This window comes from Apteryx rowi, unplaced genomic scaffold (genome assembly GCF_003343035.1).
Source record: "Apteryx rowi isolate R43461 unplaced genomic scaffold, aptRow1 scaffold_227, whole genome shotgun sequence".
NCBI classification, from domain to species: Eukaryota; Metazoa; Chordata; class Aves; order Apterygiformes; family Apterygidae; genus Apteryx; species Apteryx rowi.
Window position 1 is genome coordinate 949,408 of NW_020448608.1, and position 27,624 is coordinate 977,031.

General features: G+C 36.5%; 1 protein-coding gene across 1 annotated transcript in view; it reads left to right on the plus strand.

Moving 5' to 3' along the window:
• TLL1 (tolloid like 1) overlaps positions 1–27,624 on the plus strand; it is a 141,092-nt gene that overhangs the window by 78,310 nt on the left and 35,158 nt on the right. Inside the window, exons 6-12 of the mRNA XM_026065406.1 lie at positions 2,813–2,991; positions 4,815–4,920; positions 8,035–8,159; positions 14,792–14,907; positions 22,694–22,796; positions 24,701–24,817; positions 25,890–26,035. Coding sequence (XP_025921191.1) covers positions 2,813–2,991; positions 4,815–4,920; positions 8,035–8,159; positions 14,792–14,907; positions 22,694–22,796; positions 24,701–24,817; positions 25,890–26,035 — 892 coding nt within the window. The remainder of the gene's footprint in view (positions 1–2,812; positions 2,992–4,814; positions 4,921–8,034; positions 8,160–14,791; positions 14,908–22,693; positions 22,797–24,700; positions 24,818–25,889; positions 26,036–27,624) is intronic.

Below are 27,624 nucleotides of genomic sequence, written 5' to 3' on the forward strand. Positions count from 1 at the left end.
AGAATACAAAGTGTGATGCCCCAGCCTTCCCACCCTAATATGGTAGGACAGTAAGTAACATTGTGCACATGGTTTAAAACAAACAAACAAACAAAACCCTCCTTACAGATCCAAACCATTCTTTTACAAACATTTTTCTCCTCAAACTGAGAATGAATGAATAAGAGAGAATATGAACCATGCTAATTTCTTTATTGCACATTAGAAAGATATTCAAATAGTTGAGTGACTAGTAAAAGATAAACACCTAGGTAAAAAGGATGTTGGAAATATCTGTAGTGCTTTAATTATGTTTACATATTCACTGTAGACATAATATTTATTCTGCAAACATGCAGTCTGAAAAATATGTTAAATACAGCCATGTCAGCATGTCAGGTGCAAAGGTGAGATCCACTGTGGAATCATGAGATAAAATGGTATTACTACTCTAAAATTTTATTCTAATTTAATTTCTGCTATCTGTTGCTCCTTTTCATCACCTATGCTGTATTTTTAGGGCACATCTTATGGTAGTATTTCCATTAATATTATTTATATCWGTGCTTATAACAATATTTCTACAGTATAAATATTGTAAATACTTATGTATTAATATGGTTTGTGTATGGTGGAGGAAATGTACAGGTGTTCTTTAGTTTCTTTTGCTCCAGTGTAGTGTGGTAGCACAAACCTGGAACATTGAATGGCACAGAACTGTAGCATGGAGTCTAGGTTGCCTTTGTTTTTATGTGCCTCCTTTGAAGAGAGCTATCATGGGAAATCTTTAAAAGACAGCTCAAGAAACTAATCTAAAGTGTGAAAAACACAGTACTGCACAACTAGAGCTCTGGAGCACTGAGCCCAATTCTGTACTGTGTCCTAAGGAATGGTGATTCACACTTATCCATGAAACTACCTAAAGAAGGGGAAGAGTTAACTTATTTTGAGGGCAGGAATGTTTGAGAACCAGTAGAGATAGTGAGGAATGATTGTAATGTGAACAGTAATTTTCCTGACAGTGTTTTCAAGACAGTTTCAAAATTTTTGATACAAACCTCCCAGGTTGTTAAAATAACATTTTCTGCATAAAATAAATTGTGTGACCTTTATAATTTTAAACTATTGCTATCATTTTTTTTTTGACATGTCCATCCTTGATTTTAACTATCAGTGCAAAAGCAGTATATGCTTACTGAGGACAGGTATTATGAGATAAATTGCCATGGCTATAGTTCTCTGATCTTCACATTTGGTGGTTTTAAAATTCTGGTTGTATTAGACAAACTAATAAAGAAGACCAACCAGGACTGACTCACCAGCCAGTCAACCGAACAACTGAAAACCCTTTTGCCACCGCAAAAAGCTGAAAGGGAGAAAGAAGCAAGTGTTGACATCTGTACCATATAATCTGACTTTGCTATTGCTCTCATGAAGCTGCCACAGAGGCAGATGAAGGACAGGATCATGCTCCACAGTAGCATCAACTTCCTCAAGGACCAAATATGTTTTACAATATAAATGTTGCATCAGAATATCCGCTTATTTAAAAAAAAAAAAAAAAGAGGTGAAGCGGGTGGAATGGAGGGGGAGGGTGTTATTGTGCTCCACCTGACAGATGGCAGAATTACAGAGCAGAGATGGGAGATCAGTCTCTTACTAAGGAATATAATGCTGGCTTGAAATTCTTAGGATCTTCAGAGGTTACAGAGAATCAGTTTATTAAATTTAAAATTGTTTTCTGTTTCTCTAGGATTTGCTTTACTCTCCCTTCTCTCCTTTTGCTAGCATCGTCAGCAGACTTTTTTTCTAACCAAAAAGTAGAGATCGCAGATAAATGCTGACAGTATGAATGCTGAAAAGGGCACCTATGTTCCATAAGTTTACATTGGAATCATGAAAGCACAGTGAAACAGGAATGAAACATGAGAGCGGTCTTGTGTGAGGCAGTCTTTTTTTTTTTTTTTCCCCTTGCAAAAATATGACTTTATGGGACTAAGGTTCCTATTGCAAGAAAACAAGAGTGGGAGAAGAAACGGTTCACTGATCTGCAGAGCAGTTTAGCCTCCTAATATTAAAACTACAGTTGTTGCAGATTACATTGTATATCGCCCATAGCCAGAAAAACAGAGAATGAGGAGGGATTACGCAGTGGTGTCACAGGTTTTTACATCTCATTCAGGTTATCTTTTTTCTGTATTTTCATCTCTATGCTGGCATATGCTAAGTGACTCTTTTAAAGGGCTGCCATTTCCCTTGCATCATTTCTACTAATTTTATAAATAGACTTTCCAGATTGAAATAAAGCAAAGTGGCAATGAGTCTGGTAAATTCTGTCAAATCCTACAACAGAAGTATGGCACAAAGAAACCATGCCTCTGCTGACTCCTTCCAGTTCCCCCACATGCATTGGTTGAATGTGCAAGGCAGCCATGCAGGAAAGTTGTGAAGTGCATACATGGAAGAGATGGTAATCACAGTTAACTTCAGCTTTATTGACGCTTTGGGTGAAGAAAAGTTCCTCTGTCATTCTGAAACACAAGGCCACAAGTGACAATTCTACTGATCATAACTAGCAGCTTGTAGGAAGTCTTTGGCTCAAAAAAAAAGTCAATTTATTATGCATGTGTCCTTCATTAGATATTAATTATAACTATTAAGTAATTGTTCTAACACTAGATCTAGAGTTTGTGAGTCTGAATAAATTGTATGATGTATTGTTCTGCTGATTGTTTTTAAAACACTGTCCTCCAACAAGTTTTAACTGAATTTCCTATATGGTTTATAGTGGTATGTATGAAAAGTTTCATCTGTGTTTGTGTTTTAATTACAGATGCTGTTCTTATGTGGGTCGAAGAGGAAATGGTCCTCAGGCTATATCTATTGGCAAAAACTGTGATAAATTTGGTATAGTTGTCCATGAACTGGGTCATGTGATAGGCTTTTGGCATGAACATACGCGGCCAGACCGAGATGACCATGTCACCATCATTAGAGAAAACATCCAGCCTGGTGAGATATTCTGACAAATGTTTTGGAAAAAATGTCCATTTCCTTTTGGTGTTTCTTTTATCTCCTGGAGTTTCTTAAAACTGAACCCTGTATAACAATAGCTGAAATGAACATTTGTTTGTGCCTATCATTCCTGTTACCTAGACCGATCTCAAGCTGACTCTCAAACGAAATACAACAACTAAAATACAGTCTCTTCTGACGGGAAAAAAATCTGGCCAAGTAGCCAACCAATAAATAATATTGGCTGGAAGGAGAGAAGTAGTCATCATATTCAAAAACTGAAGGAAACCATTACTCTTAAAAGTAAAAGCCTTTCAAAGTCATGTCCATGTGGTTGAGAGAACGCCTTTCTTTCATGATCTTTACTGAACGATAAGTAGAGACGTGTAAATACCTGTTTAACTGCCCAAGAGCTTTAGACCTGGAGGGGAAGCTGAACACTTTGAATCTGTGACAAGGCCGGGCACCATTCCCAAGGTTTCCCAATCGCTGGTTCCCTGTGGAGCTTGCAGTTTTAGCCGGTGGCATTTTACTTTGTCAAAACAAAGCATCTGAGGAACTTAAGAGCTTGAAGCTGTGACTGTCGTCTCTTCATCAGCCTAGAAGTTTTATCCACTCTTGTGTCTTGTGGGCAAGCTGGCAGCAAATGAGGCATGTTTCATTTGCAACACTCATAAATACATGTGGCCTTTGTGAAATGCTAATTTTGACTTATGGGCATTGTCTGTTCAAGAAGGGGTAAAGTCAGAAAATGTCCTACTATAATTTGGGGTATTTGTTTGTTTATCCTGAAAAAGTTTTAAAACAATAGATTGGAGATGCAATGAATCTTTGCCACCTCAAGCAGGGCTTTGAAGAGTAGTAGCAGCTGATAAACACTCACATGGGTCTCTGGTCTAGATGCCCGAAGGGCACCTGCCTCCAGGTGTTTGCTCTAGTCTCCCTGTGCTGTGTTGAGATGCAGACTGGTGCTACGCATGCTCTGCCCCTAGGCTTTTCCTGCCATGGGGGAAATCAGCTGGCATGCTGTTCTCTGCCTCCTGTGCTCTCCTTGCAGTCTTATCTCTAGTTTCTGGCTAAAATTGCTTCCTGGGGTATGGTGTCAGCTTGTGGGTCACTAAATGGGATCGGGAAGTCATGATCACCATGGGACCTGGTTTTTGTTCACCTGTATTATACAAATAAGGTTGCTTAATAATGCCAGTGCAGTTTTTTTTTGCAGGACACCAGCATGAATATGAGTTGGAGTAAGGGGTGCTTTGCATCTGTATATACGCTGGTTAGGGCAAAGGACTTTTTGACTGGAATTATGAACTAAGTATCATTCTTTGTTCCTCTTATTCTCTCATTGTTACAACAGCTGGGCTCTTGAATATGTGACTTACCAGTAGTTGTTAATATGTGGGGGCTCTGAGAGTAACCTTTGAAGCAAAGTCCCTTTAGTATCCAGCCTGCACTGAGCAGGCTTCTTCTGGAGTGTTTGCTATGGGATGGATTTCTCCCCACTGCTAGATTAAGGAACAAGCCAGTAAATTTTGTGGATTCTACATGAAACATAGCATAAGGTATGGGGCCTTCCTGTGGGCTAGGTGAATGAAAATGCTCTTTCTGAATGCCAAATATAGGTGTTTGATGTGGGTTTTGGAAACCATGTCTCTGCTCTCCTGGTTAATAAAAGCACACAATTACTCCCAAATGACTAAGATTTATGAATGTCAGTGAGTGATTATATTAGGATTTTGGATTTTTTTTTCCTGTTTGGTTTTTGATCTTAACAAAGAGAGATGTGACAGAAACGCTAAATTATCGATCATCCATAGGTCAGGAATACAACTTCTTGAAGATGGAGCCTGGAGAGGTGAACTCCCTTGGGGAACCATATGACTTTGACAGCATTATGCACTATGCCAGGAACACCTTCTCAAGGTTGGAGTCTCAGGTTATACCTTTTGACTTTTAATTCTATTCTTCTCTGTGAATACTAAAACTATACTTTTTAAAACTATTCTAGAACATCTTTAAAATATTATCTCTTGCTACACAGTATTCTTACAGCAGTCAAAGCACAGCTTATTTTAAGTCAGACCTTACAGAATAATTTAATTACATTTTTCAAGATATTGCTTACTTTTCTCCTTATAGTGCTAAGTTCCAATGTGACCTTTTAATTTTGCTTCAGTTCTTTAGATTTTAAGTCAAGATAATTTGGAAACATCATTTCATAATAATTACTTTTTTGGATAGTACTTTATATTCTGCAAAAATCAGAATTTGTAAAAATCAAATGAGTGAAATGGTTTTATGTGTAATATGATCTGTTCTCTTAGAGAAAAATCTGCTTTGCATAAAGTTTGAGTAACTATGGTTTATGTGGGTAGAACAGGTTATGGTATTAAGAAAATCTACCATTTAAACCACAGCATTTGCAAAAGGCTGTAGTCAACCATTTAGGACAGAGACTGCAGCCTCTTCTGTATCGCTTGTGCAGGTTGTTGCTGTCATCAAAACCGTATAATAAAATTCTGCTGTTTTGCCTTCGGCCTGTTTTAGGCTGACCCATTCTCAACTCCATATTAGCCAACCCAGGGCTTGCTCTGAAATTTGAAAGGATGTGGGGAGCTGTACAACCAGCTGTTCCCCTAGGCTAGCCCTACTCTGGACAGCAAGKGAAGCAGGAATCTTTCACACAGTGCTCCTATTATATTTCATACCCAGTTGCAGTGCAGCAATTACTCTATAAAAATATCACCAGAGTAATGCAAATTTAAAACCTATTTAAAAAAAAAAGTAGAGTTTGTCTGGAAAGTGAAGTGCTTAGCTGCTTCTTGTCTGATTTTACATTTTTAAGGCAAAAATGCTATGGTGATGAAAGTTGTGTATTGTAAAGGAACTGTAAGTTTGTTTGGACATAAAATAGACTTTCTGTGGACAATCTGAGACTCTGAAATAAACTAAGGACCACCAGAAGTCTCGACACCCTTTGTTATAAGCATAAAACATATTTCTTAAGCTTTTTCTCTCTAATACAAATCATTATTATTAAAAAAAATAAATCCTACCAAAAAACACATTCAGCATACACATAATTCACCCTTGGAAGAGCATGGAAGTGAGCCACACGAGACAGATGTTAGTCACATCACTTGATCTATTTATAGACACATTACCTTAAGGAAGAGATAAGAACCTATATAAAATAGAGTAACTTAACAAGCTGGAACCTCCCAGAGTCCCAGGGCAATGACAACAACAGGATTATCTGTTTTTTAGGCCCTGATCTCACCACTTTCCAAGTTGGCAAAAACTGATAGTGCCATGAGTAGGCATGCCCTGCCCCAAGATACAAGAGGTTGTTGATTCATGCTGTTTACAAACAACCAGCAATCCCTTGAGATCATGTATTGATTTGCACTGATTTATCTTGAAAGCATGAGTCAAGTTCAGTATGGAATATTGCCAACTGTTAGTTGTTAGACTTTGCTCACCAGGGTAAGTAGCAGAAATCACAAAACATCATAAAGTTCTAGTCAAACATAATAATGTTCATGCTGTATTAAAATTGTTACAAATTGTTCCCTTATTAAAGGACATAGAATGGTGCTAAAGGATTTAAGAGGGGATTGGTTTCACATTTTTCAAAGTATAAATAGCATCAGTTTCAGGATGTACCAAAACTTAGTGGAAAATAAAATTAYACTTTACTGATACAATCCCTTTTTCTGAAATACTAATGTGCCTTATTTCTAGAAATTAAAAATTGCTATAGTTTACTTTGTTGTTTAGGTTAGGGGAACATCTTAAGGTCATTCATTTTTGCAAAGTTTCTAGTGAAGCCACAAGAAATGTGACTGGATAAAGAGAGCAGTGTATACCATCGATACTCAAAATAACCCATTTATTATAATATTTAAAAGTCTGTATTAATAAAAAGTGTCCCCAACTACAAAGATCCTTGCTTTTATTCATTATTTTGGACCCACATTATCCCCTCTATACTGAAAGCAGCAATTTTAGTTTTCAATGTAAACCTTACAAGTATAAAAATGAGTATCAAAAATTAAAGAAAAAGGTCAAGAGAATATAGAACCATATTCATCTGGCATTTTATTAACTGTTTATTAACTGACATTTTGTTAACTGGCATTTTATTGGTTTTCAAGGGTTTTCAAACTCTGTAGCATGCTATTAGAACTTTTTAGTACGTTGTTCTTCTAAAATTAATTTGAGACTATCAGAATATTTTAAATCATATTTAAAATTGGGGAAATTTTGAATAAAACTATACATTTGAAGAAAGTTTATTACATCTAGTCATTTAGAGTAAATTACTGTTACTGAACTCACATGCGGTAAGTTGATATATATTGTTGCAAAGCAGTTGAGATTGGCGAGATGACATTTATTTTTCAAAAGCAGCCACGGTTAGAATAGAGTTAGACCTATTATAATCCATGAAAGAAGAATGATTTTATGTTAAAAATATTTCCACAAATAATGTGGAAATGCCTTAACACTGATGGATGACTTCACAGAGGACTGGCAAACATAACTGAGTTTACCTGCTTTCACACACGTAAGTCAGACTTTAAGACTTCCTTAAAACTTTGTTAGAAACAGGAACTTTGTCATTAAGAATTTCATGATAGGGTCTTACTTAAATGTTCATTTTTATATAATTTTATAAATCATTTTTTCAATGTAGCAAGAGCTGAACTACAGTGGTGCCTTTTCCTAGTGTAATCTAAATTTTAATAAGAGATTTCTCTGCTGTGGTCTAACAAAAATATAAAAGTTGATATGTTAATTGATATATTGAAGGAAGACTCTTTTTGGATGATATTGTGTAAGGTTTTCCAGCCTGCAAAATTTTGCTGACTTGTTTTCTATATTTAAAGTTCTGCATTTTACCCTCTTTCTTAAGCCAAATGTAAATTCTAGTTTTAAAAAACAGTATTATACATTCATAAAACTCAGACAGTTTTATGACAGAAAACTGATAGGGTTTTTTGGGGTCTATTTTTTATTTTTATTTTTTTTTAGGGGCATGTTTCTGGATACCATTCTCCCTTCCCGTGATGATAATGGTATACGACCTGCCATTGGCCAGCGTACTCGCCTAAGTAAAGGAGATATTGCACAGGCAAGAAAGCTGTATAGATGTCCAGGTATTGCACCACAAACAATCAATCAAAAAACACATAGCGACTGTTTGACTTTGTTGTTCAAGAAGAATGATAAATTTTTTGAGTCAGCTGCTTGGTAGTCTGTTTCCATGTTGGCAGCTGACATAGGCAGTTCAAGAAGTGAATCATAAAAAAATCTTGTAGGTAAAGTCTCTGGAATGCAAAGCACTTAAGAATAGCTAAACTGCTTGAAAGGGCATTTAATTTCATGACATTTCAGTCTTTTCTTTAGCTGTTCAATGACTAGAAAAAACATGATTTTTAATGTCACTTTTGATTTGCATATTTGCACTTAAAAACTTGAGCTGTATAATTAGATGAACGAGTTGCTTTTAATATACTTCAGAACCTGAGTCCTTTTTTATTTGAATTTGAGTGGAGTGCAGTGCAAAAGAAGCAAATTAAATTACTGCAATTGGCTCTGAACAGGACTCTTCAAAATTTGAGAAATTATAAGTTAGGACAACAAAGCTGTCAACGATGTTTATGGATGAACTGGCTAGATCTTACTACAAAGTTTGTACAGATATAACAGTTACATTTGGTATTTGAATGTCTTCTGCCTAATCGTAGCATCGTATAACTTCAAATGCATGTTAGCATTTTACTTCAAATTAGTTTTGAGGTAGAGTTACGGTCTGTGTCAGAGACAGGAGTTGCGTGTCTGGATTAACCCAAAGTTACCCTGTAGAACAAGTCCTTCTCTAAGTGCTGGCAGAATGGTGGTAGTCTTGAAGATGATTTTACTTTCCTTGCTTTGGTTGTAGCTGAGACCAGTTTTAACCTTTGGTGTAAATTGAAGCAGTTCAGAAGTGCCATATATCAGCCAGAATTTACCAGGAAGGCCCTTGTGAAAGGGTAGACATACCAGTCCTCTGCCACATAGGTTTTATAACTCTCCTGCTCCTCAAGGGATTTAATGAAGGGATTTAAGCCAGATATATGGCTACTTTTTACCACCTGATCAATACAGAAGTGCTAAAAAGAGGGATCATGGCAGAGGTGATGGAGCTGCTGCAGATTCATATCAGCATCACTGGGATTAACTGAAGATCTGGGGCATCTGATGTGCATTTGATGTACAATGTACATCTGAAATGTGCTTTTGCTTTGTGCTGTAAGTACACAGAATTCAAATCTTCTATATGTAGAGAACAAGCGCAGAGTTTCTGGGCCTACCAGAGGAGAAACCACATTAAAATATGTTCCTTTTGTAACAATTTTTGTTCAGTTCTTTTGATATAGAAAGTACTTTAATAATAGCATTCTTTCTGGCAGCATTATTTTTAACAGGAGTGTACAAAGAGTAACCATTTCATAAGCACAGAGAAATTACATATATATATTTTGATAAAAGACAAATTTTGAAAGCAAAAATAGCCTGTAAGAATCAAAACCACATAGCTAGAATCTTATGATCATGTTGATTTAAGTAAAAAAATAAATAATGGCAGGTTAGGCTGTTGAATGTGTAGGCAATACTCTAACATGTGCTTTCAATTAGCTGAGAAGGATATAATGTGCTTTTTGAGCTAATGTTCAAATAATTGTTTGGAGAAAATGACCTTTTTATAAAATTCATAAGAAGATATAAATGAGTGATCATTTCTTCCAGTGTTTTGAAAATCTTGTTGAAAGTTAGTTTCACAGTATTGTAAAACCACAGTTGTTCTGCAGTAGTGTGCACTGTAAAAATAACAGTTATTTTTTGCAGCACTGATGAACATACTTCAGAGGGATAATAAATATGAGCAGTGGTTGCAGGATCATGCTCCTTTTCTGGTGCTACACTTCGGCAAACTTTGGGATAAAAGATGATGGTTTTCTGGCCTTACATACGTGAGCCAGCCCATATAAAGAAAGTGAGTTTTAAGTGTGGCAATTAGGCTGAAGGTTTGGCTACAAATTTCAAATACCATACTATCTAATATGCTATTTTTTTTCAGTTAATCTTTTCAGTAGGAGCTGCATAACTGCATAACATGTGACAAAGACTTAAAAATAAACATCTAATAAAGAAAACTCTCAAAGTTGCACGTGATTTATGATCTAATAAATTTTAAGCAATTAGTGGGACTGAAAATTGCAAAACTAAGTATTCCATTTTATGAAAAAAATCCTGTGATCATCATAGTATTTCAGGCAAAAAGATCCCTGATACAGTGCTGTTTACAGAGGTATGCTCTATCTCCTATTTCAGATAAAAGATGTTGATTGCTATGCTTGTGATAGAGTAGCAGTGAGTATTACAAACAATAGTAATAATTGCATTGTTTCTTGTGTTCATTTTTATTACCTTAAATTTAATACAGTGAAAATACATAAAATAGTAACTTGAATTAGTATTTTTGAGAAATGCACCCTTTCTTTTGAGGCTTGATAAAGAATTTTACAGTATTGCAGACATTTCATTTAGAGTTTAACATTCAAAGCAAAGTTCTAGTAATTCCTGCCAGCAGTTACTGGTCCAAGAAATCTGCTGCATTTTTCTGAGGTGTATGAAGATGAACCTGAACTCAGCGCTCCTGGAGAACACAGTCAGTGCAAGGCTGCCTCACAGACTTTTTTCTATTCAGAATATTCGGGTCATTATTCAGGAGAGGGCTCAGTGATCAAGAAATAATTTGAGCTAGGTGAAGCTGAGGCGTRAGATTGGATAACCTGTCTTTTATCAGCTGAGTAAGTGCCAGGACTCAACACTCTATGAATAGCAATTTTGAGTTATTTTTGCATTTTTCTTAGGATTTTTATCAAAGGAAAGCATAGCCACTGATAGGGATCTGTTACATTTTAATACTGAGTTACATTATTACACCACTGAATAATAAAGAGAAAGCAAGCAAATAAGTTGAGGATCCTTCCTCTGTCAACCGTGTTTTGGACTTTGAGTGTTTTGGCATTTGAGAACAGATTCTTGGTCTTCAAGCCTGGCTGTATTACAAGGGTTTTCAATCTGTCTAATAAGGTAATAGAAGGTGTTATCTTTTGGCGTAGCTGCTAAAACTAATGTAGGTCTACCATTGTAGTTTGATATAGGAATTGTAGTTGATTTAAAATGTACATGTAGTTTTATAGGAGCGAGAGGATAGGCAAGGGAAATGATGGAGAAGGATACTGTTAGGCAGAGAGAGAGGATGAGGAAAAAAAGTAGGTAGAGAGGGCCTAAATAGTGGATGGGRAAGGAGTGTCAGGCTGGCAGCAGAAGGCTACACAGGGGATGTGGGGATGGACTGAAGAAGTTCAGCACATTTCCATATTACCAGGATTTGGTATGGGTATGCGAGGAAGAGAGCAGGTGAATATTGCCTAGTTTGGTTCTTTTTTGTGCAGTTTTCGCTAATAATCTTGAAGCTTGACTTGCTCACATTACAATTAGAACAGAAAAGTGTTCACCTTTGAAAGCCAGCCTTCATTCCCTACATAAGTAGGATTAAGACTTTAAATTAAGACCTTTTCCTCCTAACTATAAGGGGGAATGAAGTTAACAGAAAAATACGATGTGTAGCAAATACTGATTTACTTTTTAATTTTGGCAATGAATATATTATCACCACCAGGTATTTTTAGGGCTCTGTGACTGCAATATGTGTTATAGGTGCCATATATGTGTAGATGTATGGACTTGGGTCTAAGTCAAAAGTATTAAAGATCTCAATTCTCTTTGGAAATGGGTAAGTTAAAATTATCTGTATGTTACAGTATGTATTTACTGGTGCTGTGGACAAAAAATGAGTTGGCTGCCTAAATGCCTGGGTGGCTCTGGGCTTTGTTGTTTGCAGATTTCCCTGTAATCGTTAATAGAACTTGACTGTGTGTGTAGGCCAAACCAGAGAGGTGTTATGTGCGGGCTGTATAATTAAACGCTGGCAGATTTCACTGGTAGAAATTGCTTTGTACAGGCATATAATCTGCCTGCTATCTGCTTCCACTGCTAATCTTTATAAGGAGGAGCAGATGAGTCCTTTTACTATTGAGAATTAAGAAATCTGTTTCTGAACTCCTAAGGAAAGCCAATTGGATCTCGCAGATCATTAATTCAAGTATTGAATAGTATAAGCTGTTCTAGTTGTGTTTCCCTTGAGTAACCACGAATTTTAAACTAAGTGGTAAATATTGTGAAATATGTAAAGCCAAAACATATTTTATAAATTCTAGTTATATTAATTCTTAGTAGAAGTTATCCAGTTGATTTTTTTTCTTTTACTTCCCTAAAGTTCAGAAATATTTATGAAAATTTTGATTTATTAGAAAGCTCATAGGCATTTAGATTTAAGTTAAAATTGTAGGGTGTAGTCAGCTTTACACCATATAGTTTTGTTCTTTAATTCCTAGAAAAAGAATATGTTCTGTGGCAACTACTCATAGTCCACAGTTTTATGGCTACATATAACTTCTATATATGGGGCACGAAATGTTATTAATATTGTGGAGAAAATAATCCAGCATTACATATGAGAGATAAATGCTGAAATGTTTTAAAAGTGTAAAGCTATTATGCTTAAACCGATTGATCTGTTAGCCTGCTTTTATGATGGGGTAATTCAGGGTTAGTAAGGGGTAGTTGTGTAAGAGTCTGCCTTCCCTCTTGTTACTTGCAGGGCTGCATTTGAACTGACTTCTCTTACGCCCCGGATGTTTGATTGTTTGCTTTCCACAAATTGCTTTTTGTGATTTTTTTGTTCCTGCGTATAATGAATATTTGTGAGTCAAAGTGAAAGTTCACTGAGAGAAATGCATTGTGAGCAGAAAAGGTCGGGCAAACAGCATTGTACCGTCATATGCACGTGTCATCTGCTGCAGGGATGCTTAGTTACAGAAATGTTGTTGAAATAGTTATTTAGCCAGAGCAAATAGAAGAAGCACTAAAGCAGGAACAATATTTCTACCCCCTGTGAGAGTACCGGGCTGCAGTGTAGTCCCAATGAATCCATACATGAGGGAGAAGAACAGCAAGAGAGGGCTCTCAGAGTGGTGAGCAGAATGCTTGGGTGCTCACAGACCTCCTGAATTCTGCAGACAGCAGTTTCTCCTCTTCTGGTTCTGCTTTACCGTACTCCTGTAGAGTATTGTTCTACTCTTGGGCTTCCTTTTGATGCTTTACGTCTGCATTGTAAACTATGATACACCTCGATAGTCAGCACTGGGGGAATCCAGTATAGTACTCTGCAATTTATTGAAGTTTTCATTCATTACTGGGTTAAAAATAAATTATGGTCAGTTGTGGATATAGCATTTTTACTGAAAATGGTTTGTACAGAAATAATTATTTAGCACTGAACAGCTTTTGTATATGTGTTATTTGCTGTGATTGCCTACAATTTTTTAAATATAGAAACAAATTATTTTTAAATAAAAGGAGGAAAAGTTTGTTTGTTTCATTTCTAAAGGACACAGTGACATGTTACTTTGGCTGTGAAAATTTTTTGGGATGCTCCCATATCTTTTGTCTCTTCTTCACGATAACCATTTCAATGTCGGAGAGCATATTTAATACCTTGAATGTAGCTTATGCCTGATATTACAGTGTAGTTGTCATATTGCATCTTAGACTCATTTTAGCAAGACAGCCTTTATAGCTGTATTGTCTGTCTTTGTCATAAACAATCTCTTCCTTTGTCTCCTTTTATTTAAAGATTTTCCAGGTCATTTATAATTCATTGAGATCTTGATGATACAATGGTTCACCTGCTGGCAGCTGTAGCTCTGTAATTTGAAAGTACTGCAGATCTGATTACACTGTCAGTCACAGGATAATATTCTCAAATTCACATCTCGTATCACACCTGCAAAATCAGCAGGTGGAACAATTTGATTGAAGGTCAAAAAGATGACTGACTGAGGTGTGACACCCTACTAGAATCAGTTTTAATGGTGGAGAATAGCAGGAGCTTCCAGTGTTGTATTTATTGTGAAGAAGAATTATTAATCAGTCAGCCAGCAGCTAGTAGCATGATTGACAGGTGAGATATGGGTGATAAAAGCTTCAGTAATAAAGAATATCAAAGCTTTTGGTATTTTAGACTTTACGTTTACTTTGCTTTATTACTGATATCTCTACAAATTGTTGTTGAAAGAGATACTGTTGAATATAGGATTTAAATTTTCTATACCAATATAAATGGGTGACATTGGGTCAGATCAGTTCCTTACATGGGCAACGTACTATATTAAATGAAACCACTAACAAAATTACAGTGCTGTGCCAATCATTCTGTGCCAGCTTTTGTTTTAGTTCTGTTTTAGTTCTTAAAGGCTGTGACTAAGGGTTTGGACAAATCTTTTTTCTTTTTTCTTTTTTTTCCAAAATAAAATTGTGTGTATAATTTTCCAACTGATTGACAGCAATGACATTTTTAAGACTGCTGTAATTTTTGCTTATGTCAGCAGAAAGCACACAAGTGAAACGGTTCATGTAATAAAAACATCCTGTGTAAAATGGAATGAATGTCAGACTGGCTTAAAGTCATTGTTTTGAATAAATCATAAAATAACTAGTCTGTTTTTCATTCTGCATCTACAGTGAGTTAAATGCATTCTAAATAGATATTGGAAAGACACATTTTTCTGTTAGAAACATTCAATTTTATATTTTTACTGTATTTTGTTTCTTTCAGCCTGTGGAGAAACACTGCAGGAATCTATGGGCAACTTTTCTTCTCCAGGATTTCCAAATGGTTATCCTTCCTACACACACTGTATATGGCGAATCTCCGTGACCCCAGGGGAAAAGGTATTTTAACATGCCCTCAGATAAACATAGATACTAGTTTTAGAATACATTTTTGTGTTTGGCTTTTCATTTACTTTTGTTTTTAAAGCTTCTGTAGTAATTGAAAACAATCATATGCCATAAAACAGTCCCTTGAATGAGACTATGAACTGTATGTCATCGACTTGATGTTGGCCTAGGATATTCGAACCTCAATATCATTACCCTTGGTGGCTGTCCGTGTGAAATGAAGCCATGATTTCAATCTGCTACATGTTCACATCACGAAATCCCTTCAAAGTGGAAACCACTTCAGCTGGTGGTTCAGCATAAAGGTGTAAGGCCCCGTGTTTCCCAGCACCTTGCTGGCTCCTCGGTAGTCTCTGCAGAAGGGGGCTGGAGCTGGGAGCTGTGCTCTGCCTTGGGAAATTCTTAGTATGTTCAGTAAGATTTTGTTTCTTGAGTGAAACAGTATGCAATGGGGTGAAGAGAGCATCGTATTAAGTATTACCTGGTATCATTCTAGTGCATATACTTTTTTTCCGTGGACATCAATTTTACAGGAAGAATGTGGGGAAAAAAGATTGRTTTGAGAGCAGTTGAGAGAGGTGTGAGACATTCTGGTTGAAAGCAAAAACTGCCCTTGTTTTGAAGGGTGTTGCTATACTTTCAAAACATTCTAGCTGTGTCTTGTTTTAAATTACTGGCTCAAATATTAACCTACCTCAAAATAAATAAGGATGGACAGCGCCATAGGAAGTATCACCCGAGACAAAATATGCAGGAAAAATAGGTGCAAGTTTCTTTGCAAGAAGCAGTGGGCAATATTAAGCAGTCAAAAAAAAAAAAAAAGGCGGTTAAAAGCTGAAATGGAGAACCCCACATCACCCTCAATATCATAGGAGAGTCCAAGGAAGAAACCCCAGCATTCACCACCAGACATTTCAGTTAGTTTTGTCAGTGTTCTCCCGGCCTGTATTGGACTTGGTTTTCTCTCAATAGGATTACTTTATTTCTTGTTTCTTTTAATTCAGGGGCCTGGTAGACACTAAGAATATTTGTTCATGATATGCTAATAGATTCTGAGGAGCTGTAAGAGCAGTTGCCACTATTAGGGATAAAAGCAAAGTCATTTGGAGTGTGTTAGCCCTGCTGTTGGCAAGGGCGAGAAACAGGAGGAAAAATAAACACACTCAGTGCTTGGAGGACGTGGGTGGCTCTACAGGTTGGCAGGCAATAACAAATGAAAACAGATGAGTAAAAGAAGGTTTGCACAAAAGACACAAATTAATCTAGATAGGTAATTTTGTCCCCACTGCCTGTTTTGCTTCTTAGATAATGCTATGATAACAACAAAAATGGTTTAGGTTTCTTTCTATTTCTCAGTTAAAATTAAAGTGTAGCGCTCATCTACAATTGTTAATGGGTTTTGAAAACAATATTAATATGTAAGTTGTAAAATGATTGTGTTTAAGAATTCATAGCATACTGACAACCTTTTGTAAGCATATCTGTGGACTTTAGTGTCACTATAATATATTTGTAATACTGTTACAATGTTCTGAGATAGTAACCACCATCGGAGCTGTATTATACTGTGCATTGTACAAAAGCTTAGAAGGAAAAAGCGCCTGTCTTGAAGTCAGCAATGTAAGAAGACCAACTCCCTTCCGACCCTACCCTTCAAAAAATGGGGAAAAAAAATGAACACAATTTTCTAAATTTAATGCGACATGATACATAGTCTCTATAGGGGACTGTTCTGACCTCCTTCTCTGTTTCCACAGAATTCAGGAAGAAATGAATAAATGATATTTGTGCTAATGCCAAAGGATTTTTTTGTCAATGCTATTCCCACAGGATAGTATCTCCCTTGAGACGGGGGACCCTATTTGCAGCAACTACTTGATGTGAATAGGGGACAGCAGAAACGAGGTCTAAGTGTTAACTAATGCACGTACCATGGTACCTCATACACAGATATTATGCTTGATCCCAAATTTCCTCAGTGAATGATGGTAACATATCCACTTTGTAAAGGGACAATAAAGATAATTTTAAATTTACTTTTTTTTTGTTTGCTATTTCAACCCTGATAGAGCTCAGAAATGTTTTATGGAGATTACAGTATGTGTAAGTATATCGCATTGTGTTCTGAAACGTCAGTGAATGCTTTAGCCACCTAAAAATATACTGAAAAAGCGTCAGTCCAGATTGTCTAGCTTTTGTCTCTTGTTTGTTGAGATTTCACATGAGCACAATTTGAAGGGCTTTTATTCTGTCCATGCTGCTTTTTACAAGTACAGGCACTTGTGAACTTTGGCAGGAAATTCAGTGAAGGACAAGACTGCAGTAGTACGTAGTGTCTGCAGCCATCATTTATTGATAGGGATCATAAATTGCCAGCCCAGTCTATGTGCATCCTTATTGCTAAAATAAGGCAGTTCATTCACCTTTTACTTTCACTCAGGATTTAGGATCATATGGTAAATACCTGTACACAGTGTATCTATACGCAGAAATAGGAGGATGGTGTCAGTAGCACTGTATGCCCTCTGCCAGGGCAAATCCCTCCTTTTGATGTGTGGAGAGTTTTGCTGGCACAGGGAGCTGCAGCTGTGCCAGTGTTTTTTTTGACTGCCTTTTTGAATAGGTTGCATTATTTTCTATTTTTTTCATAACTTTTTACGTGAATGCTTAAACAGGACAGGTAAATCCTTGGTTGATATTGGAGAAAAATCACTTACAGAAAATTTAGTTAGTATTGCCTGGGCTTTGCTATGTATTTTGTGCTTTCTTATCCCAGGCAGTGGGAGATGCAGTGTATTCTCTCTGAAGCTGCAGTGGCACAACTGAATCTGTGTAATCAATAATTTCTTAATTGTGCTGACAAACACCCATTGATTGTGGGTTTTTTTGTTTTTTGTTTTTTTTCCTATGAAGCCTTTCAGCCATCCTGTCCCCTTGAACTCTTGCTGTGCCTTGTCTCTAGCTCTATTTAATATTTTGCAGCATTGCAAAACAGAATCTGAAATACATTCTTGTTGGGGTCCTGATCAGAAATCATGCTGTGATAGATTGGGGGTTCTGTATATGTACAGCTAGCTGACGAATTCTGGTCAATGTTCAGGAATTGCTGTATCATCGAATACCTTGGCACATCAGAGTCAGTAAAAGCTGTGAAGGTTATTTCATATAGTTTCAAAGGCAGGGGCCATTGAGGAGACTTATTCAATTTTAATGACTTCCATTTAGATATCAGCACTTCAGGACAATGACAAGATCACACTTAAGTAAAACAAGCTTTTTCCAACTCTATCCTGGTGACTAGGGTTTGGAGAAATGCAAATTTCTAAACAGAAAACAGAGGATTCTGATGTTTCAGCTGAGTCTTAAAAATGGAAAACTTGTGGCTAGACTGGAGAGAGACCTACAGGCTGTAAAGAGCTGAGCCAGTGGAGGAGGTATAGGATGTGGCTTCCATAATCTGATTCCAAGAGAGCCAGCTGGGTCAACTTCAGCAGCCAGGGAAGGTAGCCTGGCTTTAACCTGACTGTCTGTCTCTCTCTCACATGGCATAAAGAAGGCAGCTCCCTTGTGACCCCCTCTGCCTGCACAGCGGGGTGAGATGGGCATGGGTGAGGGAACAAGTATATTCTTGTTAGGCTACTGAGGGCAGCAGGGTGTTCGAGTATTATAGCGAGATACAAAAGGAGATACTGACCTGTAGTTTAAGAAACTTGGCAGAAAAAGAGAGCAAGTCTTTAGAAGGTGTCTGAACTGCAAAATGTATGAGTTCAGGAGAGGAACAGAAATTTTATAGTAGGTGAGTCCTGTTTGAAGGACAGGTTGAAGAATAAAGAAACAGTCTGCAAAGGATAGACAAACTTGCTGCATGCCTGAAAGTAGGATATACAGGACCCCTCTGCTGTCTTCYGAGGTAGACTCAAATAGCACTCAGAAGTGTAAAGAACACAAGTAGAGAAAAGCATGTGGGTGGTTGCATTTTTGGCCAGATCTGCATATTTCTTATGCAGGCTAAAAAGAAAAGTAGGTGGTTTGAGGATCCTGATAATATTTGCATATTTATTTCTTCAGTACACATCCCTGAAGGAGTCCCTGAATTGTAAAGGCACAGCACACTGTGGATTAGGCATCTGGGAAAGGGTGCATGTAAGCTAAGAGAAGTTTGAGGGCTGTAGCAGTAAGTGAAAGCAAAGCAGTGAGTTGTGAGGTTCCCTTTCTGGGAAGAAATGGCAGGGGAAGTCTGTGCCCAGGAAGTAAGACAAGGAAGCTGATGAAACAGAAGGTGCTGCAGTTTCTGGGACCAAGAGAAGCACAAGAGCGTGTGGATGGACCCAACCATGGTAGCCACATGAATGCCGGCTGAGGCAGTTCAACTAATGCTTGAACACGTCATTTTTAGATCAATAGTGCAATAATCTTGAAACTGAGTAGTATGGCACTGAAGGATTTCTATCAATTTTCTCAGTTATACTGGAAGGAAAACTGTCTCCCTATATTGTGAAAATTAAAAAAAGATTCTTCACCAAGACCTTGGTCAAAAGCTGGTAGGGGAAGAATGAGAGCCATCCAAAGAGAGAATGTAGTTGTATAGCTCGAGTGAAGCCACAGGTTGCTAGTTAGAAAACCAGGTTCTAATGCTTGCTCTACTGGAGTCAGAGTGCATCCAAACCATATGTCATGCTTACCTGGGTATTTGGAATTGTCTCTGCTGTTGAAGTTTTTTACACTTAACACTCTTAAAGTCTAGCTTGCAGAACTTGCAAAGGTGTGAAAGATCTGGAATAAAATCTTGAGTGTCTAAGGGGTGGAAGTTCAAATCCTTGGAGTAAAACAGTGGACTATTCTGATGATTTGGTTACTGGCTGTTAAGTGTACTTTTCATCTTCTATAGCAACTTTTTCCACCAAAAATTTCCACTAAAACTAACATGTTCCTATGAAGAGATTGAGTTTCATTAAAAACAAACACCCCCCCAACAGTTGCCATCCCCCCCAATTCTCTGCCTGCTCTAGTTTTAAAGGCACTGATATGGTTTATTTCCCATAAAAAAGCTCTAATTGCTGTCATTCACTTAATGATTAAATGTGGGAACATTTCATTATCTTCTTAAATTACACACTTATGAATGCATCCCCTATCTACATAATGCAAAGTATTGTTATTCGAAACTGTTTTTTTCATTAGGACTTTATTGGGTTTGATTTTCAAAGTTCAGGAAAAAGGAATCTATACCCAGAGTCAGGTATTACAAATACTGAAGAATAGCTTAAGGTAATAGAATATCTATTATTGCAAATCTTTCAATATAAAGGATGCACATGTTTTCTATAAAATACGTTTATTTCTTTTATTATTTCTATTGCAAGAAAGAGAGGGGATTGCTTAGCCATTGTGCCTGATTTCAGATTAGTCCATTTTGATCTTTGAGCTCAGGATGGAAGCCTACCATATAATTTGATGACTATTCATCATTACAGGACTTTATGTTCCAGAGAACCAATAACAGYTCTGGAAATGAGTAAATATTACCTAAATGTTGTGGAATTTCCAAAGTATCAAACTAACATCAAAACATATGTTCTTTGCGTATGGATCTGAGATTAAATTATTGCCTCCCTTTGTGGCCCTARGATGATCGTAGGAAGGGGCTGAAAGATGGAGAGGCAGGCTGTATTTGTTGCATCTCCTACACTGAAAAAGTTCCAAAACTGCTTGCAGGATGTTTCTGCAGAGAACACAGTGCTAGAGATAGACTGCAGTTTAAGCAAACCTTTTGCTGGTTTTGTGAATGTGGTAGCAGCTTGTGGGTATAAATGTTTGGCCTTAGTCAAGCATCAGAACAGGTAACCTTTTATTTAGTGCTGTCCTGATGGCCCTTGGCATGCTTCCTGTCCCATACCTTCATCCCTCAAGGATGTGGCTGCCAGCATAATGTGCCTTACTGTAAAGGACTTCTGGCTGTTGGGCTTTATATGTTAACTTACGGATGTTTTCTGTTTCCTCTGAGATCATGGCAGTAAAGGTGAAAGCTGATAGAATCACCCGTGAGCTGGATTTTCCACACAAACAGTCAATGGCTTGTCAGCACAGAGTGATAGGAATAGATAAGAATGGTTTTAATATTAAATAAATAAAAAAATTTCCCATTTTCTCTCAAGAATGAGATGTTTGAGAATGTAACTATTTGTATGTATGTAATTCTGTGAAAAGTAAGTGAAAGCAGAACCCCTAATGCTTTGCTAGCCTGATGTTAAGACACTTAGTGTTAGTTACAAATGATTGTCTCCATTTTTCATTGCTTGGAGAAGAGCCTTGACCATGACTCTCCACTGTCCCATCTAGATGGCCAAACCACTGAGCTTTGTTTTATCTTTAAATTAGCTTCCTCCAATTTTTATCTTTTAAAACTGAACAGCCTGAAAAATTTCCGTCTTTCTGGTTTAATATTGTACTACGTTTTCTTTAGAGAGAAACATGGTGCCTTCAGAAGAGATGGAAGTAAACCGTCCCATCTGACTGGCCCATTGCTTTGGTGTTATATTTCCTCGTTGCTGCTGGACTAAGGATAAATTCCTGTCCTTCTAACTGACACTCACAGCTGCTTCAGAGGCTGCCATGGAGATTATTTTTGCAGTGTGAAGTACTTGCTACTGTGCAGCAGTTCATGTTTCCTTTATAATAGCAGGTTTCAGTTGTGAGTTCCTAGGATCAAAGCTAAAAATAAAACCATTTATATGCTTGTATGTGAGTAAAGAAGGTTTTTAGTTAATCTGAAATATTTATTAATGTATATCGAGGAACTGATTTGGAGGAAGATGCTTTCTCTTTCCAAATATGCTTAAATCCAATGAAGGGATATGAATTGGAAATTATTTTATAATACAAAATATGAATTATTCTTAATCTTCTTGTTTTGACTCATCCCTGAAACTGCAGAACATAATGCTAAGACTGTCCCAGCCAGTCAGGGTCCAGCCTGTAGCTATTGTGAAACTGATCCAAGCTCAATCCTACTCCTGTGCAAGAACAAGTTTATGGCAGTTAGGGATTAGTATTTCTAAAACAAAGTGGGATCATGTAATAGTCTACAGAAGTCCTGATATTATGTATTGAAAATATGCCTATTTATGCATGCACTCAGTAAAACTGGAAATCTAAGTTCAAAAGTTCAAGGAATGCACAGAACTCAGATTTCTGTATCGGAAAACTTTATTACAGTTGCATTAAGGTTCTGTGTGAAAAGAGACAGTGTACCACCTTTTCAGTGGTATTGTTTTCAGCATTACTTTCCATATATATTGTTACTATTGTCTGAAAGTAAATTATCCTCTCAAAACAGTGGTAGAAGAGAAACATAAACCAAAACAAAAAAAATTTTGTACAGTTGTCAGTGATCCTGATGGTTATGAAATGAAAAGAAAGAGGAATTGGCAGGAGAATTATCAAATACCATACTTAAAATTATATTAGAGCAACTATTTTACTACATCATCATTCTCATATACGTGTTTCCCAGTTAAAAGCACCCTGTAAGTTAAAATTGCGTAGTTCATATTAAGCCTTCCTCAGATATGTAAAGTTAAATAAATACTTTTAGTATTCCCATACAACTTTTTACATACTGTAAGAATAATTGAAGAGTAAATTACGTATTTAGACAGTTGGAACCCTTTTACAGGTGGCCACCGTCTTTGGTTCTGCAGAATGCTGTTGAGGTAATTTTCTAGTACTAACCACAGATGATTTAATTAGGTGGCATGGTATTCTCCTCTGATTGCAGATTGTTTTGAACTTCACCACGATGGACCTTTACAAGAGCAGTCTCTGTTGGTACGACTATATTGAAGTAAGAGATGGCTACTGGAGAAAATCACCTCTGCTTGGTATGCAACTGTTGAATGCTGCACTGTCCATAGTTACCATACTCATTCAGTTCAATGGACCACAGGATTTGGACCTTGCTTGCTACCCACAGTACTTTTGGCTTTTTAAATTTCTAGGATGTAGCTAAACTAAGTTGGGAGAAAACCTTAAATGGCCTMACATAAACAAGCCTTCATTTCATTGCAGCCAACTGTTATTCAACTTTACATATGGAAAGATGAAATCTACAGAATGTGCAACTTTTTGCTTTGCTTATGGGTGTTAAGATAGGAAGTTGCCATGGTTTTGTTCATAGAAATGTGGAAATAATATACAGACAAATCTGTAGAGCATGTAATAAGAAATTTATAGAGCATGTGATGCGATGCAGAGAGAGTGAGAGCACCCACTCTAAAGTTGTACTTACCAGTTTTGTTTCTGTATTTTTTTAATTATGAGCGAAGAGGAAAAACTTTATGCTCTATATGAAGGACATGCAAAGCAATAATGAATTAAGTCTTAGAGCTGCAACTCACATGCAGGAAACTGCAGCCATTCTTAATTCAGAGGATTGGTGGGGAGATTTCAAATCCTATCGTGCCACTGTTGGACCTTGGCATACTGTGTCCATAGCTTCTTTGTACTTTACTATTGAAGAAAAAGGGCAGCCATTGGTTAATTCTAGCTCCAGATTGCAGGCAGTGTACGCTAAAACAATACTGACTTTTTCATTGTTGTTGTTTTTAAATAGGCTAAAACCTCAAGTTCTACATTTTTGGATTTTAATGCTTAGACTAAAAAAGTCCAGAAGAGTTCTTCTAAAGGATGAGATACCAATATTGGACTTAATTATTTGTTTTTTTAACATATTTCAATATATGTAATTATGCACACTTTTGTACAAACACAAAAGCATGCATCCCATATTGTCCAAGTGATGTGTTTGTATGTGTAACCACCTCACCTGTAGCTTATGGACTATACATTTTCTTGGGGAAATGTCAAAAAGCAAAACCTTTATATTTAAACAATGCTAAGGAAGGTTAACTTTTCCCTTCCTCAAAACTGGAAATTTTTGTTAGCTCCTTGGGCTCAAAATGAATAGCACTAGTCTAGTCCTGAGGCCAAGTTTGATGTCCTGTGATCTGCTATGATTGAAACAGGGAATTTCAGACCACAGGAAACAGAAGATTCTCCAACTTCTTGGTCAGTTGTTTGTTTGTTTTTTTAGAATGAAAACTAAAACTATTTATTAGCATCCTCATTACCGCAATTAAAAATCAGCAACAACAAAAAAAAGGGGAAGTGGATACAAAGGATAGATTTTTTTTTTTTTGAACAGTGCTTTTTTTTTGGCATTAAAAAAAGAAAAGAAAAGAAAAGAAAAGAAAGATGACCAGACAGTAACTACTCTTTTCTCCCTTTCCCCCCTCTACTGCCTAGACAAACAGAAATTTCATCCACCTAGGATGAATTTAAGAAGATTATATAGTCTAGGGTTATTTGGATGTTAGTTTTCAATCTCTTTGGTGTCTAAAGAGATGCGGTGGTGTTGGGCAATGTTATTGTGACCTGGATTACTTTCCTCCCTTAAGATTGGTGCTCACTTTATCCCTTTAAAATGCCTGGATATGTATGTATAGAAGCAATCCATAACAATCTGTTTTCTCCCTGATTCTGCTAAGGTTTTATACTTGGACTCCTGAGCCTGAGAGCAGTGAGAAGAAGTACTGAAAGCTTTATAATAAAATCTTTGTGTGTAGGTCCTGATCTGCAGAAACACATGTGCTTAACTGCAGGCACGTGAATAGTTCCACTGAGTTGGTTACGCTACTCCTGTTTGTAATGTTAAACACGTATAAATGTTTGCCGCATTTGGCTTCAGAGGTGACAGAAAATGTGGTAAATAGTTGCATGTTTTTAGGCAGGTTTTGTGGTGACAAACTGCCAGAAGTCCTTGCATCTACGGACAGCAGAATGTGGATCGAGTTCCGCAGCAGCAGCAATTGGGTTGGAAAAGGTTTTGCAGCAATTTATGAAGGTAAGTTGCTTAGAATATTAGAAATGACTTGATTTTGGGGGAAAATGTTAACCTTTTAATATTTTTAAAAGAAGTCAGAAATAACTTAATATGAAATTGATATTTTATTACTAAAAGAGACAGTTGAAGGCATAAATTTGCTGGATACAACATTTTGCTACTCTTTATATGGTCAGACATTAGGTGATCTCTTTTCCAGGGACCCAACTGATGATGATCATAAGCATTTTTTACTTGTTCTTTGATTAACCTAAATGTGCATTTTCTTTTGCTCCAGGTGGGGAAGTAATTCTTGAGTACTTTCTGTTTATTCTTTGCAAAATCTGATCCAAGTTTTCCATATGCTCTAGGATTAGCTAATAAAGAGATCCTCCCACAGACTGAGTACATTAGCAAGTCAGCATTCACCTGTTCAAAGTAAAATATAGCCTTGTTTGTTAAAGATTGAATCTGTGGTAATAAACCATATGATTTAATTGATATTCACAAGTCTTTACATGATTATCTGTTCTGATAATGTAAACATACATTTACTTTTATTCGTCGTCATGAAAATATTTATTCACATTAGCTGTTTCTTCAAATTCAGTGTAAGCTTGAATTGCTAACCTGTAGGTAAAAAAAAGTATGTATAATTATAAAAGATAAACTTTCTGTCTCAATTGTCTCTTTCTAAAGGTTAGTAAATTTTAATTAGGAGTGTATACTAGATATATTTCAAAGGTGAACAAAAAAAATCTAATTATTTTGACCTTTTAAATATATTCTGAAAAATGTATAGATCCAGATTATCAGTGATGTCAGTTTTCCTGAACATTAAAAAAAAAAATGTTTAGAGCTATTAAGATGAATTATTTTTATAAACTGAAAAATATGTAGTGGTTTAAATAGACTTTGATTTCAATATTTTGTCCTTGGTAGACTTTAAGTCTTTTCCAGAATAAACTCCTCATTGTGTTTGTGTTTTTTTGTTTGATTGGTTTTTTTTAAGGGGCATAAAAATGTCAGTTTGGGCATGAGGACGGAAAATGTCATTGTTGACAATATACTTGGGATTTTATGCTTTTATCAGCTATCTGTGGAGGTGAAATCCACAAAAATGAAGGCCAGATCCAGTCTCCCAATTATCCTGATGACTACAGACCAATGAAGGAATGTGTGTGGAAAATAACAGTGTCGGAAAACTACAATGTCGGATTAACCTTTCAAGCATTCGAGGTAAGGCTTTTTAACTGATCCTAGAAAACCATCTAGTGGATGTGACATTTAGTGACATTTAAAGGAATCCTTATTAAACCTATGGAGGAATTTAAGAATTCTGTATGAAAAATAACCTCCAGAATTGAATTTTACTCTCCATGAGACCTTCCTTTTTGCAGAAATTTTCAAGAAGATGAAAGGTTTTTATATTATCCGTGCTATTTGAATTGGAAAGTTTGAAGTACTGACAATAGTTGCTGTTTAACAAATGCATAATCCAGTTCAGTAAGGCTGCTTTAGTATTCTGTTAAATAATAGGGTGGTTGTACTTTAGTGCTAAAAAACAAAGTCTATCCAGAAAGAAACCACTGGTTTTTTGGCTTCTGTTATGAGAGAGGAAAAAAAAAAAAAAAAAGGCTATTTAAATTCAGTCTATGAACCTATACTTAAAGAGGGGAAAAAACTGTGGTGAGTCATATTTGAGTGTCTCTAGCATACATCTCCATGTAAACATTGCTAAAGAATGGTAAACTAGTCTATAACAAAGAAAAACAATATTTCATATGTCTTTTTTATACATACAGTATACGCTGACTTGTTCCTGTATAAATTTAGTAATATACCTAGAGTTTAATTGGTTTGAGTATGTCCCAGAAGTACAACATGAAGAACAGCGTATATATATTTTATCTAAATTTTCCATTTTTATGGTACACTTGTATACTAATCACAGGTATCATAAATATGTAATTTTCAACCTGTAATTTTAGTCTTATAGCAAGACTTCAAATGTATGGCACATTTTTGTATGATTGAAAGTTCTGAGCATGAGATAACAAATATTTGGGAGCAGTTATGAATATAAACAGTGAAATTTGGGAAATTTGAAATTTTGAAATCTATGAATTTTTGTAATTTCACAGATTCTACTTCAATTTAACTTTTTCATATCATGAATTAATGTCCGCACTAGACCAGATGAAATCTGCTTTCTCTGCCCAGAGAGCCTTTTTGCTTGGCTTGGCTGGAGGTTACTTAAAATAAGATGTTAGTACCTCTTTTCAAGCAGTGTTGAAAATGGACAATGTTTTCCCTCACTTTGTATAACTTATTGGCTAGATATGGAGCTTTTCTAATCTGCCATTGTTGCTTGGAATTGTTCAGTGCTGTCCCAGGAAATACGGTGTTATGCCTCTGCATATTTCCCCTGCAAAAGAGACTTGCCATAGTAGGTGTCATCAATGCAGATGCTAAGTATTGGCCTACATGCACAGTATGTTATCTCTTGAACTGACCCAGGTTCAGTTTCACCTTGGCCTCAGAAGAATCAAACTCCCATTTCTCACCTTTTGGGACTTTTCTCTGATCACAAAATTATAGGCTCTTTGCAAGTGTGAAGATGTTCATGCCTCACCAGCAGAGAAGAGTTAGAGGCATCGGACCAGGAAATGAGAGCATGAATCGGTAGGTTAATGGTTAAGGCTGTAAGAAGAAGAAATTTTGTGCTCCAGTTCTTCCCACAGTCTGTTTAGTATTAGGGCACTCTCTAGAGGTGAAATGTGTGGACTGACATCTCCTAAGAAGCAAGAGGAAATTGAACAGGAATG